This window comes from Carlito syrichta, unplaced genomic scaffold, assembly GCF_000164805.1.
Source record: "Carlito syrichta isolate Samal-C Ts95f unplaced genomic scaffold, Tarsius_syrichta-2.0.1 Scaffold302450, whole genome shotgun sequence".
Lineage (NCBI taxonomy): Eukaryota > Metazoa > Chordata > Mammalia > Primates > Tarsiidae > Carlito > Carlito syrichta.
The window spans coordinates 96,672-116,887 of NW_007246546.1; the positions used below are offsets into that span (position 1 = coordinate 96,672).

Below are 20,216 nucleotides of genomic sequence, written 5' to 3' on the forward strand. Positions count from 1 at the left end.
TCACATTCCTATACACCAACAATAAACAGAAACCCAAATAAAAAGCACAATCCCAATCACAATAGCCACACAAAAAAATGAAATACCTTGGCATCTTCCTAACCAAAGAAGTGAAAGACCTTTACAATGAAAACTACAAAACATTGCTCAAAGAAATCCAAGAAGACACAAACAAATGGAAAAATATTCCATGCTCATGGATTGGAAGAATCTACAGATTGAATGCAATACCCACTAAACTACCAACATCATTCTTCTCAGACCTGAAAATGACAATACAGAAATTTATATGGAAACATAAAAGACCATAAATAGCCAAAACAATTCTCATTTAGCAAAAGAAACAAGGTGGGAGGTATCACACTTCCGGACTTCAAACTCTACTATAAAACTACAATAATCAAAACAGCCTTGTATTAGTACAAGAACAGACATACAGACAAACGGAACAGGATAGAGATTCTGGAAGCAAAACCTCAATTCTTCAACCAATTCATCTTCAACAAAGCCTTCGCCAACAACCAAAGGGGAGAGGAGAACCTATTCAGTAAATGGTGCTGGGAAAACTGGCTGACCACATGCAGAAGACGAAAACAGGACACTTAGCTATCACCATACACAAAAATCAACTCTAAATGGATCAAAGACCTAAATGTAAAAGCTCAAATTATAAGAATTCTAGAAGAAAATGTAGGAAACACCCTTATGGAAATTGGAATAAGCAACCAATTCCTGATCAACTCTCCCAAAGCGAATGCCATAAAAGATAAGATAGATAGCCGGACTTGGTGGCTCAGCCTGTAATCCCGCACCTTTGGGAGGCTGAGGTGAGTGGATTGTCTGAGCACGCGGGTTCAAGACCTGCCTGGGCAACTTGGAGAGACCTCATCTCTACAATAAATCAAAAATGAGCCGGGTGTGGTAGCGCACGCCTGTAGTTCCAGCTCCTTGGAAGGCTGAGGCAGAAGGATCGCCGGAGCCCAGCAGGTCAAGGCTGCGGTGGCCAGGAGTGGCCACTGCACTCCAGTCTGGGCAACTGAGTGAGACTCCAACTCAAAAAAAAAAAAAAAAAAAAAGATAGACAAGTGGGACCTCATCAAACAAAAAACTTCTGCAAAGCAAAAGAAACTATCAAGAGAATGGGGAGACAGTCCACAGAATGGGAAAAAATATTTGCCAACTCTAAGTCTGACAAAGGCCTAACAACCAGGATCTACAAGGAATTCAAATATGCTGAAAGGAAAAAAACAAATACCCTATTAAAAAATGGGCAAAGCCGGGCTCGGTGGCTCAGCCTGTAATCCCGCGCCTTAGGAGGCTGAGGTGAGCGGATTGCCTGAGCCCACAGGTTCGAGACCCGCCTGGGCAACTTGGCAAGACCTCATCTCTACAATAAACAGTCTGGATCAACAAAAAATTAGCCGGGCATGGTGTGCGTGCCTATAATATGGGCAAAAGACGTCTGGGTTCCAGCTACTTGGAAGGCTGAGGCAGAAGGATGACCGGAACCCAGTAGGTCGAGGCTGCAGTGGCCATAAGTGTGTCACTGCACTCCAGTCTGGGTGACAGAGTGAGACTCCAACTCAAAAAACAATGGGCAAAAGATATGAATAGACATTTCTCACAAGAAGACATATGAGCAGCCAACAGACACATGAAAAAATGCTCAGCCTCACTAATCATCAAAGAAATGCAAATTAAAACCACACTAAGATACCACCTAACTACAGTCAGGATGGCCATCATCAATAACTCAAAAACAACAGATAGCCAGGCTCGGTGGCTCAGCCTGTGATCCCAGAGCTTTGGGAAGCTGAGGTGACTGGATTGCCTGACCCCGCAGGTTCGAGACCAGCCTGGGCAACTCATCTCTACAATAAATCAAAAATTACCCGGGCGTGGTAGCGTGCGCCTGTAGTTCCAGCTACTTAGAAGGCTGAGGTGGAAGGATCGCCAGAGCCCAGCAGGTCGAGTCTGCGGTGTACTCCAGCCTGGGCGACAGAGTGAGACTCCAACTCAAAAAAAAAAAAAAAATGCTGGAGAGGACGTGGGGAAAAGGGAACACTTCTACATTATTGGTGGGAATGTAAACTAGTACAATCTTTGTGGGAAACAGTGTGGCAATTCCTAAAAAATCTGAAAATTGACATTCCATACGACCCAGCAATCCCCGTTCTGGGAATATACTCAGAGGAACTCAAATCACTCTATAATAATAAACATTCATGTTTATTGCAGCATTAGTCACAATAGCAAAAACAGGAAACCAACTGTGTTGCCCATCAAAAGTGGATTGGATAAAGAAAATGTGGTACATTTACACAATGGAATATTATGCAACCATAAAGAAAAACAAAATTATGAACTTGGCAGCAACCTGGATTATTAGAGTCTATAATACTCAGTGATTTATCACAGAAACAAAGATCTGCGTACCACATGTACTTACTCATCAGTGGACCCTGAACATTTATCATAATACTATAAGAAAGGGATTGGCAGTAGCAGGACACTGCCAGGGGAGGGGAGAGAGGGCACATAACATCAATAAGGGTACCCACATTTTACCTGTATGATGGCCATGTATGTGCCTAACCCTCATTTGTACCCCATATTTTAAAAATAAAATAATTATTTTTAAAAAAAGAAAGCAAACAGAACCAAAAAAAAAGCATACAGTAAGATGATTTAAAACCAAATATGTTATTACATTAAATGTAAACAGACTAGACATTTTTTTTAAAGATACTTTTAAGTAATTTTTTAAAAATCAGTTATTTTCTTTTCCTTTTTTTCTTGAGTTGGAGTCTCACTCTGCTGCCCATGCTAGAGTGCAGTGGCATGCTCACGGCCACCCCAGCGTCAACAGGTTGGGCTCCGGCAATCCTTCTACCTCAGCCTTCCAAGTGGCTGGAACTATAGGCATGTGCTACCACGCCTGGCTATTTATTGTAGAGGCAAGGTCTCACCAAGTTGCCCTGGCTGGTCTCAAACCCTCAGGCTCAGGCAATCCACTTGCCTCGACCTCCCAAAGTGCTGGGATTACAGGCTGAGCCACTGAACCCAGCCAATCAATTATTTTCTAGACACAAAAAACCTAACAGAATACACAAAGGCTAAGGTAAATATACAAATGTGTATACATATGCACATATATATTTGAATATATGTGCATATACGTATATACTGCAAATATTAACTAAAAGAAAACTAGTATAGCTACATGAATATCAGAGAAAGTAGATTTTAAGGCAAGAAGCATTACTGGAAAGTCAGGTGCCTACAGTCACAGCTACTCAGAAGGCCAAGGCAGGACTGCTTGAGTCAGAAGTTGGAGGCCAGCCTGGACAACATAGCAAGACTTCTGTCTCTTAAAAAAAAAAAAAAAAAACCCCCCCAAAAAAATCTTTTTTTTTTTTTAAGAAGCATTGGTCAGGGGCAGTGACTCACACCTGTAATCCCAGAATTTTGGGAGGTGGAAGCAAGAAGACTGCCTGAGTCCCAGGGGTTCAAGACTAGCCTGGGCAACTTGGTGAGACCTTGTCTCTACAATAAATAAAAAAAATTAGTGACATGCACCTGTAGTTCCAGTTACTTGGGAGGCTGAAGCAGAAGAATCCCCTAAGCCCAGCAGGTCAAGGCTGTGGTGGCTGTGAATGTGCAACTGCACTCCAGACTGGGCAACAGAGTGAGACGCCGACTCAAAAAAAAAAAAAAAGAAGCATTACTGGAGATAAAGAGGAATATTTCATAAGATTAAAATGCTCAATCCACCAGGAAGACATAACAAGTGTACATTAGCTAGCACCCAATAAAGTGGTCTCAAATTATGTAATGCCAAACTGAAAACTAAAGAAATGAACAAATTCAAAAGCACAGAGGCAGATTTTAACAAATCTTTGGAAAAACCAGACTCACTTCCTCCCCACCAAAAAGATCAGTAAGTATACAGAAGATTTAAACAACAGGATTACTTTACAGCACCCCACAACCAACAACTAGGAATCACATTCCTTTCAAATGCACACAGGAGATTCACCAAAAATGACCATAAGCTGAGACACAGAACAAGGCTAAGCAAATGTCAAAGTTCTGAAATCACAGAGTGCACACAGTGAAATTAAGCTAGAAATCAATCATTTAAAATAACTTCAAAATCCACATATTTTGGAAATTAAGCAAGATCCTTCTAAATAACCTATGATTATAAATTAAAAATCACAATGAAAATTAGAAAAATATTTTGGAGGAAAACAAAATAATTAACTTACAGAATACAGCTAAAGTTATGCTTCTTTTTTTTTTTTTTTTTTTTGAGTTGGAGTCGCACTCTGTTGCCCAGGCTGGAGTGCAGTGGTACGCTGACGGCCACTGCAGCCTCAACCTACTGGGCTCAGGCAATCCTTCCACCTCAGCATTCCAAACAGCTGGAACTATATGCCCACGCCACCATGCCCAGCTATAAAGCTATGCTTAAAGGGATATGTATAACCTTAAATTGCCTATTTTAGAAAAATGAGAGTCTGAAAATCAACATGTAACCCTCTGATCCTACTTATCCCTTTTGATATTCAGGCTGACTGGCCTGTCTAGGCAGCTCAAACCTGAACAGGGCCCTTCCCATCTCCTGCCCTGGCTGGCAGCCCCTTTGGGCACCACCACTCCAGTCTATCCCCATTCCCAGGGCAGCCCAGAGAGACCAGGCACAGGACAGCAGTGAGGCTCTGCAGCCCCTCCCCGAAGTACTACCCAAGCCCTAACCAGCAGTTCCAATGGCTACTTCCCTGTCCTCCACAAGCCACAGGGATAACGCCTGCATGGAGCAGGCCTAAGGGCAGCTGCCTGAGCTGGAACCAGACAACCAACCCCACCCAGGCACAATTTTCCACTTAAAATGAGAGGAGGCGACCCAGGCTAGAAAGGACAACTCCAAAGAACATATATCCTGAGTTTCCTTTCAAGAAATGCCCACCTCTGGGAACCCCGCCTGCACACCTCATCACCCAAGCCCCAGGACCACTGGCTGAGCCCAGGGATAGGCCTTGTGTGCATGGCAGGGAGGGACCCTACAGGCAAGCCCCTTAGGAAGCAATGGCAGCTCAGCCCTGACACCCATGAAGCCTCACCCCACTCCTCCCCATGGGGCTGGAGTACCAGAGTCAACCTGGGAGGTTTTTCTACCAAGCTCTTCAGACAGCCCTCCCCATTTCAGCCACTGCCCCTCCAGAGCCATCCGCAGGCACCTCCTGACCTCCATGTCCCTGTCTGTCCTCCACGCCAAGCCCTGGAGCGCTGCTCTGGAGCCTCTGTGGGATCCTGAAAGGACCCAAACACTTCCACCACTTATGTCCTGGGCCCAATGGGACCAGGCCAGGTCCTGCTGCTGTGTGGCAAGGGAGCAAGAGGAAGGCTGCCCCGCCCTGGAATGTCCCACCAGCCAGCTGCTCTTCCTCCTCCACCCAGCAAGCTTCAGCAGGAAAACATTCCATCCAGAATGCCTAGGACTGTCTGTCACAAGAACACCCTTCCAGGCCAGGGAGCTCCCTGTGTCACTCAGTGAGGCTGACACCTTTGAGAGCCAACATCCTGTGCCTCTAAGTGGCTCCATGGGGAAAGACCCCTAAGGCTGCAGCTGGCTTAGAAAGTGCTCTCAGAGACGTGTCAAAGTCATGGATTGGTGGCCCTGGGCCTGGCTGCCTGGTGCCCAGAATTCCATCCTTGTTCCTTCTCAGTCTGTGAAATATCCAGGCTGGGAGGTACTCAGGAATCAGCCAGATCCCCCCTAGACTGGTCTGCCAGTCCTACACAGGGTACCCTTGTTCCAGCCCCAAATGCCACAGGAAGCAAAAGACAGCAGAGAGAATAAGACCCTCTATACACAGAAGTGTCCAGGACCCAAAGCAGCACTTACAGGGATCTGCACAGTAGTGGCAAAGAGAAGGCAGCTCCCTCTTCATCCTCCCTCAGCCCTCCCACAGCAAAGTGTGTGCTCACCCAGGTTTAGTCACTAACTGAGGGCACCCAGGCTTCTGAACATAGCTCAGGGATGGGCCAGCAGCTCAGGGCTCCTGCAGAGTTGCCCATCATCAGATACTGCCCAGGATTAGGGACTCCCACAGTGAAACCGGTGTTCAGGGGTCCCAGTGCCCTGACCCCACATACTTCCTAGCTACAAGAAGCACAGCTAGATGACCTGCAGGGACTCCATCACTCAGAACATAGATGCGGCAGCCATAGTTGGCCATCAGCTGCATTGGAGAACCAAGGGACAGGACGAGAAGGACAGGGAATGGGCAGGGCCATGGAGGCAGGCAGTGCCTCTGTAACACCTCTTCCAGAAAGCCTCTCCTGGCTCACCTCCCCATCTGTCTGGATTCCGCTTGTCATGCAAGGGGGCAGGAGGGACTGGCCCTATCCCCACTTTAGTGGCATTTGTCTGCAGCTAGCAGAGACCAGCAGGTTGAGTCCCACTGGAAGTATGCAGTGGTCTGAAGAACCCCCATAAGCCTCCATGGTTCAAGTCCACCCGAAGGCACCACAGAGGCCCATGCTAGGGTGCAAACTGCTACCCCACATGGGGGCCTTGGAGAGCACTTACCTCATTGGAACTCAAGAAAATGAGCTTGGGCTCCAGAAGGCCAGACATGCCAGTTCTTGGTGGGCTGAATCTGGACAATACTTAGTCTCCCAAGTCTCTGTTCCTCCTCTGGAAAATGCGCACAATAAGCACAGTGTTTGGAGCAGCAGTTGCTCAGCAAATGTGATCTGGTTCCTTCTCTCCCTGTGGCTGCCTCCCTGTAGGCCCAGTATCCAGGACAGAGGAGCTAACAGCTGACTCAGGTCTGTGCTGGGCAGCTGCCACAACAGCCACCCTGAAAGAGCTTCCTAGGAGGATGTATGAGGAGCTACCCCAACAACACAGGACCTGAGAAGAGGGAAGAGGATGGGAAGACTTCCCTGGGGGGGGGGGGCTCGAGCAGGAGGAACCCAGCAGCTCCCAGCCAGAGCAGGAAGACCTTCCTAACATCTGGAGTTGTGAAGAACCGAAGGGGTCAGTGGCCTCGAGAACACCCCTTCTTGGGGGTCAGATGGCCGCAACTCCTATACCTGTGCAGAGTGACCCAGACCCCCTTGTGCTCACCTTGCACTCTGCTCAGAATGCCCCCTTGCTCCACTCCAGGGTCAGATTTTGCTGGCCACCAAGGTCTCCCTCCACCTTCTGGCCTCAGGAACCCCTGCCCAGCCTGGTACCATCCCCCCCACCACTGGAGGGACCCTGGCTGGATAATCTCTCTCTGGATAATCTCTCGAGAGCCTAGCACCTCGTACCAAGAGTCATGTCAGTGCTATCAGAGCCTCGTCAGGCTGGTCCATCAGCCTCCTGCCTGGCACAGCACTGGAGGCTTAGTGGATGCTCAATGAGCATCTGCTGAATGATGGAAGGCATGGCACAAGGGGGATGAATACCCGGAAGGCGAGGCACCCATGAGCAGGAAACCAGGATGCCCCACCAAGACCCTGTTCCAGCATGCCAGTGGACTCTGGGCAAGGGGAAAAAACTAGTGCGGATCATAGAGCTCCCTGGCCAAGACCCATGTCTATGTGGAGCCCTGACCACACCCACCCTTGCTCCAGCCACTGGTACCACTGCAGGTATCCTCAGACAAGGGTTATTGTGGGGAGACAGAGGAGGCAGGGGGTAGGGGAAGCCTGTTAGCAACAGATGAGGATGCAGAAGGCTGCATCCCTAGCAGAAAAGAGCAGCAGGACTCTGGGCCTGGATGCGAGAGTGGGGCCCTGCAGCATCCTGAACCCATGGAGAGAAGGTGCCAATTCCAGAGATGCAGTAGGCCACTCCCCATCAACAACAGATAGGAGCTGCTTTGGCACCCAGAATCATACCCACTCCCAGGTGACCTCAAGTGAGGCTGGCACAGCTGTGTCCTTTCCCCAGATGAAAAAACTCAAAGCTGGTAAAGGAACACCACCACAAGGCAAGCAGGGTGACAAGCGTATTAAACCAGTGCCCAAATGGAGGCCAGGGCCCTGATGACTGTGCCTGAAGACAGCTTACCTGAGGGGTCTGGCCACAGGAAGAGCACTGGGCAGGCAGAGTGGGAGGTCCAGGCCAACAGGGAGGTGGCCATCCAGGACAGCCCTGTGTCAATGCACCCAAGACACCCCTGAGCACTCAGCAGTGAATCCTTTGCTGCCTGATGGGGTCAGCATGCTGTGGGAGGTCACACAGCCCAGACAGAAGGCAAGGGCAGAGCCTGCATCCCGACCCCAGTGCCTACTGCCAGACCAAACCCCTAAGAGAGACCACCAGGTTGAGAAGGATCTGGCCTGGCTCAGTGGACGGGTATGCTGCATTTGATTCAAAATCTGCCGAGAAACATGGTTGTGAGAACATGCTAGCTCTTGGCTGGGAGACAGTGACAAGAAGACCATTTCAACAAAAGGAGCAGCCCAAGCCGCCCCCAGCCTGGAGACTGAAGGCCCACCAAAGGGGTGAGTTCCAGTCATCCTGAGAACACCACCCTATCTGGGCCAGGAATCGAGCCAGACAAGCCCAGGTTCTTCAGTTTTGCAGCCCATGTCATAGCATAGCACCACAGCGGCACACATGCACTCCCATGCCAATTCTTGTGGAATAATTAATTAGCACAGCTACGACAAACGTAAAATTGGAGCCCTTCAGTGCGCCTGATAATTTATGCAAGATTCAAGGATGGCTGTGGCTGCCTTTCCTGGAGCCTAATTCAGCACTTTCTTTTTCCCTTATGAAAGCAGGACTCCAGATGTAACTGCTCTCATACCCTTTCACGGGGTTCGCCATAGTAAAATTGAAGAGCCCAGCTGCACAGCAGCGAGCAATGACAGATCACAGGCCTCAGAGGTGTTGGGCAAGGTCTCCTGGGTGGGCCATGCTGGCTACCAGCAAAGCACAGCAGGGCCACCAAGTCCGGTCAAAGCACCTGAAGCCTCCACTCTCCCTCAGAAGAAACAACTCCTGACCCTATTTACAGACATGGAAAAGAATACCAACACAGAGAATACATGGGGCCGCAAGTCTCCTATGGAGACAACGCCAGTACCAAGCCTAGAGGCTCATAACCATGATTCTTCCTAGCACCGAGACAGAGATCCAGGACATGAGCACCAAACATAGGGCTGCTTTTCAGCATCCAGCAGGAAAAAGTGGGGTGCCCTGTCTCTCATTAGCACTGGAGCCATGGGAGAGTCACTAGCCCCTCTAGCCCTGGTACCCTCCCCTGCTGCTGAGACGCAGCAAACCCATCCTGGGTACCCACCCCACACCTTGGGGCCCAGGCACTTGTCCTCAATTTTCCCGGATATGTTTGCCTCCTCAGCTGAAGCTGGGCATGAACTGCCTTGCATCCCTGCGTGAGGGTGGGGAAAGACTACTGGGTTTCTGACTGAAGCTCTCCATCTCACTCACAAGCCTAGGACTCTTTCCCAGCCAAATCAGGACAGAAAAGCTGGCCGGTGCCACCAAGGGACAGTGAGGTTGGTGCCCACTCCCAAGCCAGGGAGTGGCAGACACCCCTACGGCCTGGCTTCTGCTCCTGAGGCTCTGTGTGGTAAGTCTGGGCACGGATGATGCCCCTTACCCCATCTACAGTCAGCCTCCTAGGGCAATCGCCCAGCTCAGAGGGCCTTCCCAGCAGCCTAGCAGAGAGAGGTCACAGCTCGAACTGTGGTCATATAGACAGCCAGCCAATAGCCACTCTCTGCTGGTGACCCCTCTGTTCCTGACCATCCCAAATGCTCTCAGTGAGCACAAGGGGTCCACCCCTATAGAGGTCTGGGTATGAGGCTGGTGGTGTTCTGTACCCTTCGTCCACTGAGTCTCCTGATCATGCTGCTGCTGGCCCTCACCCACCTGCACACCTCCCAGGAAGCAGAAGCAGTATCCAAACAGGGAGCCCGGTTGCTTCTCCTGACAGACCAGTCCCCCACCAGGTCCTTACTCCCTGGGTTACCAGTTGAACATGGTGACTCCACAACCTTCTTAGGCCATGTGAGGACAGCCACCCTGCCCATCTTCTCACTCATGAGTCCTCTGTGACCAGTGAGGCCCTCCCTTCTGTTCCGACCAAGTCCTCTGAGTGAGCGTCTCACATCTACCACATACTCGCAAGCTCTGGGCCCCATACCTGACCTGGCTCCTGTAAAAGCCTGGGTAACCAACAGGTCTTGGGCCAGCCTGGCTGTCCGCACGAAACCACCATGCAAGCCAGGTACTTTCTGTCCACCGCAGGTGTGTCCAGGCCCTGCCAGGCCTATACCCTCATCCATCATGCTGGCAACCAACCTGCAAGGGTGGCTACTTGCCAGGCAGGGTCCCAAGCTCAACAAAGGTAGTAGAGAGAAAGAGGGCCATCGCTGTGCGTCCACCATCTGGGCAGGTGAAGCAGAGACCAAGTTACAGCAATGGGCCCAAACCATGGCTAGAGGAGGATGAGACTTAGAGCTGGCCCTGGACCTCCAGGGCCCCATATCTTACACACCAGAGTAAGAGCCCAGTGAAGGTGGCCATCAACTGAATGTACTATAAATATTATACACTGTGATTATAATTGCCACAATTACATGGATGGCAAATAGGACACTATTTTTGAGATCCCTAAAAGGTTTTCATGTCTTCTGCCTAAATGCCTTCTCTAGTATCAGTCTGCAGGAGACAGATCAAGTCAGGTCTCTGTGGCCGCCCCCAGCAAATATAATTCCCCAGGCCCTCAAGGCCCTTTCTGGGGGTGTCTCATACCTCAATTCTCTAGTTGCCAACAGACTCATCTGCAGGAGAAAAGGGAAGGAAGAGATGGACAGTGATGGGTACAGTAACAGAAGAGGGAGAGACCCCCAGGAACCCTCTACCCTGCCCCCATCCAAGGTCAGACTCCAGACCCAACAATCTGCAGGCTCAGAGGACTTGGGAGGGCGGGGGAGGCCAGGAGGAGAGGGGAGGCACCAAGGAGTCAGGCTGGAACCTTCATAACACTCAGTCCCCAGGCGTGAACGGCCACACGGCTGCTGAACAATGCAGTTTTGAATTCAATTAAAGCGATTATCTGTTGTGCCAAATAAATTGTGTACAGCATATATCCTGCGGCACTTTACACCTCCAGGCTCATTATTCCCGAACTGTTTCCTCCTGTTTATGCGCTCTCAAATTAAATTGCTGATAATATGCGCCAAAATAAAAAATGAGCGCACCTTGTCCCAAGAAAATTGATTCTTCCTTTTCCTGAACTGGCGATTGCCAGGTTTTATATACTCTGTTCCTGGTGATCATTAGTAATTCAATTTTCTTTTTATTAGCCCCCTTATCTGCTGAGCAATATAGTGGCAGGGCTGACCTCTTTCGCACGGGTAAATGTTTAAAATCTTTTCCCTGATTAATTTTGCCAGTTAAGAAAAAGAGGAGAAATGGCCCGGCTCTTAGCTATCACAATGAATAAAGCTTAATGTTGATTGTGATGGAATTTCTAATGCCAGGGAAATTGATTGAACGCAGCAATTACGCTGCAATAGTAACTCAAGGGAGATGGGATCACTTTCTCCTGGTCGTAGCCTTTTGGTTATTTAAAACAATCCAATTTGCAAGGATAATTATGTATTAGCGTTTTATCTGCCACTTGAAATGAACAGGGGAGTTTCGATACTGGCCCAGCATTAGCAGGTTATTGCTGCAAATTACTTGATATCTGCTTTCTTTCACATAAAGAGGAAATTAGGCAATCAATTACCAAAAAAAAAGGTGGACTGAGGGATAAGAGGGGCAAGTGCGCCCTCTGCTGTCCACTGCTAGGCCCTCAGGCAGGCCACCAGGCAGTTTCCAGAAGCCCCTCTCCCTAGCACAAGAGTCCACAGATATGTCAGGTCCCTCCCTGTAAACCTGGGCACTGCTGCCTCCTGGAAGAGAGCTAGAGCTGGGACTAAGCTTCTGCAGGGAGGAAAATGGGGAAAGAGAAAACTCCAAGCAGCCAAATGAAAGGGTGGCCCGTGCCTGCTGATCCCATCCACAGGAGACCCTGCTGTCTAATGGCCACACTAGCCTAGGGTCTGCACATTTCTGGAGACAGCACAACCTCAACAATGTGGTAACGCCCCCAGCCAACTGGACCCTTGGCCACCCAGGGAAGACTAAGGGGAAATCCCAGAAGGGCTCACTCACTAACTAAAGCATATACAGCTGAAGTCCTCAAGTCCCGGGCCATGGACCGTACCAGTCTGTGGCCTGTTAGGAATTGGGCTGCACAACAGGAGGTGTGCAGAGGGCAAGCAGAGCTCCATCTTCTGGCAGATCAGCAGGGGCATTAGATTCTCATAGGAGCATGAACCTGCACATGAACCTGTCATAAACTGCACATGCAAGGGACCTAGGCAGCATGCTCCTTACAAGGAGCTCCCCACTCCTCTCCTCAGTGGAAAAATTGTCTTCCACGATACCAGTTCCTGATGCCCAAAAGGTTGATGGACCACTGACCTACAGTATTAAATGAAAGAAAGTGCGTTTTAGGAGTGGTGTTTCTTGAACCCAAAGCAGCCCTAGCCAGGGCTCAGAACAGGCAGGAAGGGAAGCAGCAGCAGCTTTGCAGGAGGGAGCCTGGGAGAGCCACACACCGACTGCCCAGGGAAAGTCAGGCTCCACCCAGGCCCCATTCCAGGGAAATGCTTGTCCTCACTTACATCTCCTTAGCAGATGCCCTGGCCAGGACCATCTCCTCCTGAGACCTGCCTGTGGTCTCGCAGTGGCTGGCTCTGGGGCCACCTGCCCAAGTGGTCACATGAGCTCCCTGCCCACTTAAGAGCATGAAGACCCCTCTGCTAGGCCTAGCAGTCACAGTCTCATACTCAGGCTCTCCTGACTCACTGCCCTCTCCAGGCCTGCTGGACACCCCAGGGGTCCTGACTCTGTCTTCTCAGTGCCCTCTCTGTCCCTCCCTGGCTTCCCAAAGTAACCAGAAACAACCCCCTTTCCCTACATCCTTCAGTCCTGCTGACTTCGTCCCCTTCACCTGGCACTTTCAGACAGCATGCCAGTGTCACAGCTTTCTTCTGCTCCTCGAACACACCAAGTTTGTTCCCAACTCCACCCTCAGCCTGCAGAGCTGAGTGCTATTTGCTCCTTTCCTGGCTCAGGACACCTCAGAGAAGCCCTCCCAATTGCCTGGCCAGTGCCAATCATCCTCCTGGCAGCTCACTCTACACTGCCCTGCCTCCTCTTCTCCAGAGCACATTTTTCTACCTAAAGCATCTTTCCGGCCTATTTATTAGATGGCTGGCTGTCTCCACCATTGGAACGTGGCTCCAGCAATCTCATCACTTCACTGCCGTTCTCTAGAAGCCAGCCCAAGCCTGGCATAAAGGTGCTCAACTATGCTTGCTAGACAGGCAGGTAGGTAGGAAGCTTTCCCCAGTTCTTCCCCCAACAGGACTCTTTCCCCTTCCCTCTCTGTGCAGTAATTGTGCTGGTCTCGATCTGTAACTGTGAAATCATTCATGAACCTCCTCCTAGTGAGGTAGTGACCTGTGGCAGCCCCTCAGCTATTCAGTGCTCGGCAGGGGGCAGCATCCACCATCCCTAACCTGCACCCTGCTCTGCAACAGGTCAGTTGTGGGCACAAGCAAGGCAAGCAAGACTGATCCTGCAGACAACAGCTCCCAACGAGGACTCCCACAGACCTTCCTCCCACCCCGTCTGGCCTCTGTACCTGACTCCTGCAGCCCTCCACCTCCTGGGGGCTCAGGCACAGCTAGACTCTCAAAGCTAGAGGCCTCCTCAACCCCTCCTCCCCAATTGGCCGAGGGGCACCTGCCCACTATCCACCCATCACCTTCCCTCTACTCCCAGCCAGTCCTGTAGCCCAACCCATCTTGCCACCTTGCTACAGCCACCAGGGACTCCATGTGGCTCTGCCTGCTTCCTGTCACCAGGACAAAGACCACACTTGTCCTGGCATGCAACAGGTGTCAGGACAGCCAGCCAGCCAGTGCCTTCAGCCTCACTTCCTCATGTCCCCCCATGTCCCGACCCCCAGGTGCATGGCCTCCTCAGCCCTCTACCTGGGACCCAAAGCCCAGCCCTCCTATGGCAGCCCCTATGCAGGTTCTCTGCCTAGGTCCCATTCCTCCAGGAGCCTTCTCCTGGCCCAGCCAAGACAGTGCCTTCAGCTGGGTTCCCCAAGTACCACACAAACATTGTGGTCACCAACACTAATTCCCAGTCGGACTGCCCACATCCAAGCCTACTTGTCAGCAAATACCCTATCTTCTGCAGATGTCATACTTAGGAGCTTGAGAACCCATCACTCTCGTGTACCCAGGTGCTCAAAGGGAGCCAGAGACACCACAGGACCAGGTACACCCAGACAAATCCCAGCTCCACATGGACAACCGATGGCATCTGGGGAGTGTCATTTCTGTTCCAGGCCCCTTACCACATATCCCAAGTGTGTCCTGGCACCACTGCTTCAGAGTGAGGGAAAGGGTCATCCTCTAAGGGGCCACATGCCCAGGCCTGCCAAGGCGACTATTAAGGGCCTCTCAGGGGCTCAGACAAGTTCTTTTCAGACAAGAACAGACACATTCAGGGTGGTTCACAGACCAAATGAATTTCTATTCAGAAGTGAATGAAGCTGACTCCCCCTCCAGGCCAGCTCAGAATGAGACAGGTAGACCTACAGGCCCAGGCTAGCTGAGAATAGGAAGAGAAGCCCTTGGAAACAGAGGCCTGGGGAAGTCTTAGGCAGCACAAGTTAGGGGCCTTCTCCTCATCTCAGGTCTGAGTGGAAGCCACCCCTTCTTCTCTCAGGTGGGACACACTGGGTCCACACCAAGGGAAATGCAGGAAAGGCCATGTGCCTGCCCAGCAGTATATCCGCACCGACTGCAGGGTGCGGCACCCTAGCCCCTTTCCTCTACCTGCCAGCCCACCACCCCCTATCTGCCAGGCAGAGCCTCTGGGCCAGGGCATCTAGCAGCATGAGGGGTTAAAGGCATATGTGGTCCCTAATAGGCCAGCAGAGTCAACATAGGCCAGGTAAGAGTGCAGCTGACAGGAGTACCCAACCCATGCCCAGGTCTTCCTCCTGGATGTACCTTCCTTGGTGGGGAGGTAGGCCCGGCTTGGTGGCAGACAGCACAGCCGGTGCCTGGTGACCTGCATCTGGCCCTTCTTCAGAACAGGGCTGCTCTTCCCCCGCAGTGACTGTCTCCGCCGGAGGCTGAGGTGGCTCTTGGTAGTGGTGGTGGGTGAGGGGTTGTTCTTCTTATCACCAGGAAGGCTGCGGAAACAAAATGCAGGCAGCTCCCAACAGGCTTCCCAGGCATGGGAGCAGCCCCCAGGGAGCGGTCCAGGGCCAAGACTCAGCAAGTTCCTTCCAAGGCCAGTCTTTCCCACCAATCAGATGCAATAACCAGTTGACTGTTACTATGCCCCCTCCTCTCCACAGCCAGGGTGAGGAAGGGGCTCGGGGATGCCCGAGTTAGGACAGGCTGCACAGTCCCCAGGGAGAGCAGAGGATAGGGACCTTGGCCCTTGGTCCCTTCCCAATGTGCCCACCCCTTCCCCATCTCCCCCTGCCAGAGAAGCCCCCACACGGAGCTAGGGAAGAAGAGTGACAAAGAAAGGTGACATTCCTGAGGAGGAGCAGCGGCTGACACCATGAGGCCTTCCCAAGACCTCTCTATAAGAGGAGCAGGTCCTCAAGACACCCTCTCCATACTTCCTAGAACACAGGAAGTTGCCAGAATGGTTTAGAGCAAAGCTACCATCCAGAAACAGTGAGGAATAGGAGGAAGGCAGACCATGTAATTCAAGACAGCACCTATCTGAGCAACCAGGGCCAGAGAGAATGAGGCTACCCAGAGCCAAAGACCAAAGCCAGACAGCAGGATAACTTCCTGGAGGGGATTTGCAGCAAGAAGGCACCTTCTGTGAAGACACATGCCACCATGTGGATGACAAAGGCAGGCCTCTGCCCTCGGCCCAGCAAGTGCAGCCACCATCCCTGCCCTTAGCTGCTGATCCAGTGAAGGCACCGACACCAGACTCAGACTCTGGGCTGTAACACCATCTTTGAGTATTATCATAATTTCATGAAGGTGGAAGACTGGGAAAGTGACATGCACTCAGCAAAGGAGTGATTCGGCTTGGTCATCTGGCTAACAAGGGAGTGGATAGGATGTAATACCAATCTGCTCCTTCTGTAGCTTTAGAACTCTATGAGGGTGGCCACAAAACCCAAAGTCAGGAATGCCTAGTAGACTGCGGCCCATCAGTCTAATCCGGCCACTGCCTACTCAGCCCAGCTGGAGCAGCCCTTAGCCAGGAGGAAGATACTCAATAAAAGCCAGGCCTCCTGAAGCCCAAAACCCTGGGTCCAGGACAGAGTTGGAGAAACCAGACATCCATCCCCTCCCAGGACAGGACCCAGAACTCCAATCTACCTCCCAGCCCAGACCCATAGCCAGCAGCTCCAGGCCAGTTGCAGACATGCTGCTCTCATATGGCTTCTACTTCCTCTCTAGCAGACACACAGACCATGGGCAGATCCATGGGGGCTGCGCCCCCAGCACCTGGCCCAGCCCAAAGCCAGCCAACCATCCACAAGCCCTGTACATCTAGAATGGAAGCTGCCCCAGCAGCCTTCTGGTCTCTTACCAGTAAGCGAAAGGATGGGCTTGCCAGCACCACAAAAGTCAGAGCATATACTTCTCTCTGATCTTGCCTGACTGGGGCCCCAGGCAAGCCCCTGAACAATTCTGAGCCTAACCTCACATAGCTTTAAAGGCAACAGTACTACCTGATTAATTACTTGCTAGAAACATGAAACACAACTGCAAGCAAAGCTCTAAGCTCAGGCCGACACAACAGCCATGCTGAACAAACCCTCCTCACACCCCCAGGGAGATGAGCCCTCCCATCTGCTCCACACACCGAGGAGGGAGCATAGGCTCAAAGAAGGGACACATTTGCCCAAAATTCTACAAATCAGGGGCCAAGAGGACCCTGCGGCCCCAGTCCCACCAGTCCAGATAGGATGTGGTGGTGGCAGGTGGAAACACCTACCTGCCACTCCCCCGCCTCCGGATGATTTTGGTGCGGCTCTTTACTTTGTAAGCCGAGAGTGGGGTCTCACCAAAAAGGGGCTTCAAGCCACTGGGTCCCACTGCTGCTCTGTCCCCCACAGAGGACCTAGATGGAACTGGGGAGAGCTGGGAGGCATGGTCCTTGCTGCCAGCCTCTGACTGCCAACGGAAGGAGGAAGAGGAGGAGGCAGAGGGACTGGAAGCCTTCCACTTGTACTTGCTGGGGGCAGGCCCTGGCTTGGAAGACATGGCTGGCTTCCTGGGTTTGGCCTCTGGGTCAGTTCTGAGCTGTAATTTCTCCATCTTGTCTGCTGTGCCAAAGGGGGCCTTGCACACATTCTCTCCAGCCACTCTGGGACTAAGGGCTCTCCGAGTAGCCCGGGGGCTCTTCACTGAGGTGGCCACCCATTTATAGTTGTTTTTCCGGAACTTGTTGGTTCGACAGGACACAAGCAGGGAGGTCTCCCGTGCCTGCCTGGGTCCTGAGGCTAGTCTGGCCGGGCCCACTACTGAGTCAGAGAAAGTTGGCTGATCTAGATGAATGGCGTTCACTCTTCCATCCCCGAGGAGCTGTGCTGCACTGCTGGCCCCAGAATGAGAGCCCACCTTCCGGGCCTGAGCCACACTGGTGCGCGAGGACAGGGTAGAAGATGGGATGCTGGCCTTGAGGGCAATCGCGCTCTCACTGACTGTCCGGCGAGGCTCCAAGGGGCTGTCGCCCACACTGCCCACAGACTTTACCACCCTGGGCTTGCCAGGTTCCTTCTGGCAGACCAGACGAGAATCCTCCACATTGTAGCTCCCCTTGACTCTTCCTGGCCTGGAGGTCTGTAGCTGCCCACCAGGAGGCTCACCCTCACCTTCCTGGGGTCTTTGTTTGTTCCAAGGGATGTCCTCATATTCTTCCAAAGAGCCCTGCTGGGCTCCTGAAGCTCTGGCAGTGTCAGACTTCGGTTGTGGTTTAATTTTGATGACCATGTTCTGATCTGAACTAAGTTGAACCTGTCTCTCAAGGACATGCTGCTGGGGGTCAGGACTCTGGGTGCCCCCAACCACAAGCGAGGATTGCACAGCACAGTTACCAGGTGGGTCTGAGGATCCTGAAGGCTGATTCACGAGGGAGTATTTCTTGCGCCACGAAGGCCCATGGTGTGAGGAAAAGCCTCTCCTGCTTGGACGAGGGTAGCGGGCACCAAAGGCTCTGCCACTGTGGTAAGTGGGTGGCTGCCAACGGGAAGCAGTTGAAGTGCCTGGGGCAGGGGCATTGCCATGGAGGTTTTTATAGTCATCGATCAGACCTGGGAAGATAAAATCACAGGCTCAGTTAACCAGAGTGTGAGTAAAATCAGCAACAACCACGACTCTCTTTAAGGGCATCAATTGGCAAGATGGCCCCCACAGCCCATCTTACATCTGAGAGCTCCTGCTGATTACAGGAGGCACAGCTCCCAAGGCCTGGGAACCCATTGACAGTTCAGCCTGAGTCACCTGAGTCTGTCATTTCCACAAGCATTTTCCCCATCAGTTCTACTTCAATTCTATTTCTGTTCGCTTATCCTGAAAAACACACTCTGTAGTATAACTGTCCCTATTTGCCCACTTCCCAGTTCTACAACCATTTTTTTTTTCTTTTAGTTGGAGTCTCACTCTGTCGCCCAGGTTGAAGAGCAGTGGCATGATCATGCTCACCACAGCCTCCACCTCTTGGGCTCAAGTGATCTTTCCACCTCAGCCTACTAAGTGGCTGGGACTGCAGGTGAATACCACCACATCCCAGTTTTGTTTGTTTTTTTCTGTAGAGGTGAGGTCTCGCTATTTTGCCTAGAATGGTCTCAAACTCCTGGGCTCAAGCAATCCTCCCGCCTCAACCCTCCAAAGTGCTGGGATTATAGGCTTGAGCCACTGCGCCCATCCCACAATTCTTTGAGAGGAAGTGTCACTCAATATGAAGAGACCAGCAACGCTCTATGCTGTAACACTTGGACCAGAAAGAGACAAGTAAGCCACACAGTCCCTCTGGCTTGCCCACAGATGGAAAGGGGGCAAGGCTGTACCTTAATAATCTCTACTGGAGCCGGACACGGTGGCTCAAGCCTGAAATCCCAGCACTTTGGGAGGTCAAGGTGAGGGGACTGCCTGAGAGCATTGGGACTGAGAACAGCCTGGGCAACTCGGTGAGATCTCATCTCTACAACAAATCAAAAAATAGCCAGGCGTGGTAGCACACACCTGTAGTTCCAGCTACTTGGAAGACTGAGACGTAAGGATTGCCTGAGCCCAGCAGGTGGACACTGGGGTGGCTGTGAGCATGCCACTGCACTTCAGCCTGGGTGACAGAGTGAGGCTCTAACTCAAAAAGTAAATAATCTCTACCGAGTGCAACAGAACTGGCACTCCATACTTGACAACAAAAAACAAAAATAAAAATAAGTAACTAGGAGCACAGATCATTGACCTGTCAGATGTCACACCGACCACCCTACAGAAGAGGAGAGAGCAAAAGGCTGGAGTCCTACTGCAGTGAGCTGACACCACCACAAGGATTTTCCAAATAAGCCTCTGGATAGCTGTCCTGGTGCAGGAGGAACAAGAACACAGGCATGAGCAGAAACAATCAAGGCATTCTGACTCAACCAGCAAACCAGCAGCCAGTCTCCCAGTCATCAACACTCCCTACCACAGCTCCGCCCCCATGTGCACAGAAAGCCAAGCCCAGATCTTTAGGGCAGGTGTGTTGGAGGCCCAAGAAGTGGCCCAAAGTGGGAGGCTGGGCCGGCCTGGACTCTCTCCTCCACATAGGCTTTCCAAATCCTAAAGTCTTCTCTTTGTAGAAATAACAGTAAAAATAACCTTTTTTTTTTTTTTAAATTTACAAAGACTAACTTGGGCCTAAAAATTTTGAAGTGGGGAAGCTCAAGGCTGGGTTTGGAATACCAAGGGGCGTGTGACTGCGCAGAGGAAAGGGACATCAAAACCCGGCGTTCGGGAAGAAACGCGCGCACGCCCCAAGCCGGCTTCATAGCACTGGGCCAAAGACTAGCCCTACGTCTCGCGGTGCGGCATGAGGAGTGAGGGTGGGCGCCCGAGAACGCGAC

At 51.5% G+C, this 20,216-nt stretch overlaps 1 protein-coding gene across 1 annotated transcript in view; it reads right to left on the bottom strand.

Annotated features, from left to right (window-relative positions):
• The window catches only part of ZC3H3 (zinc finger CCCH-type containing 3), a 107,719-nt gene that overhangs the window by 87,174 nt on the left and 329 nt on the right, over positions 1-20,216 (bottom strand). The window contains exons 2-3 of the mRNA XM_008056695.2: positions 17,102-18,419; positions 15,130-15,314 (exon numbers count right to left, since the gene is read on the bottom strand). Of these exons, the coding sequence (XP_008054886.1) occupies positions 15,130-15,314; positions 17,102-18,419 (1,503 nt within the window). The remainder of the gene's footprint in view (positions 1-15,129; positions 15,315-17,101; positions 18,420-20,216) is intronic.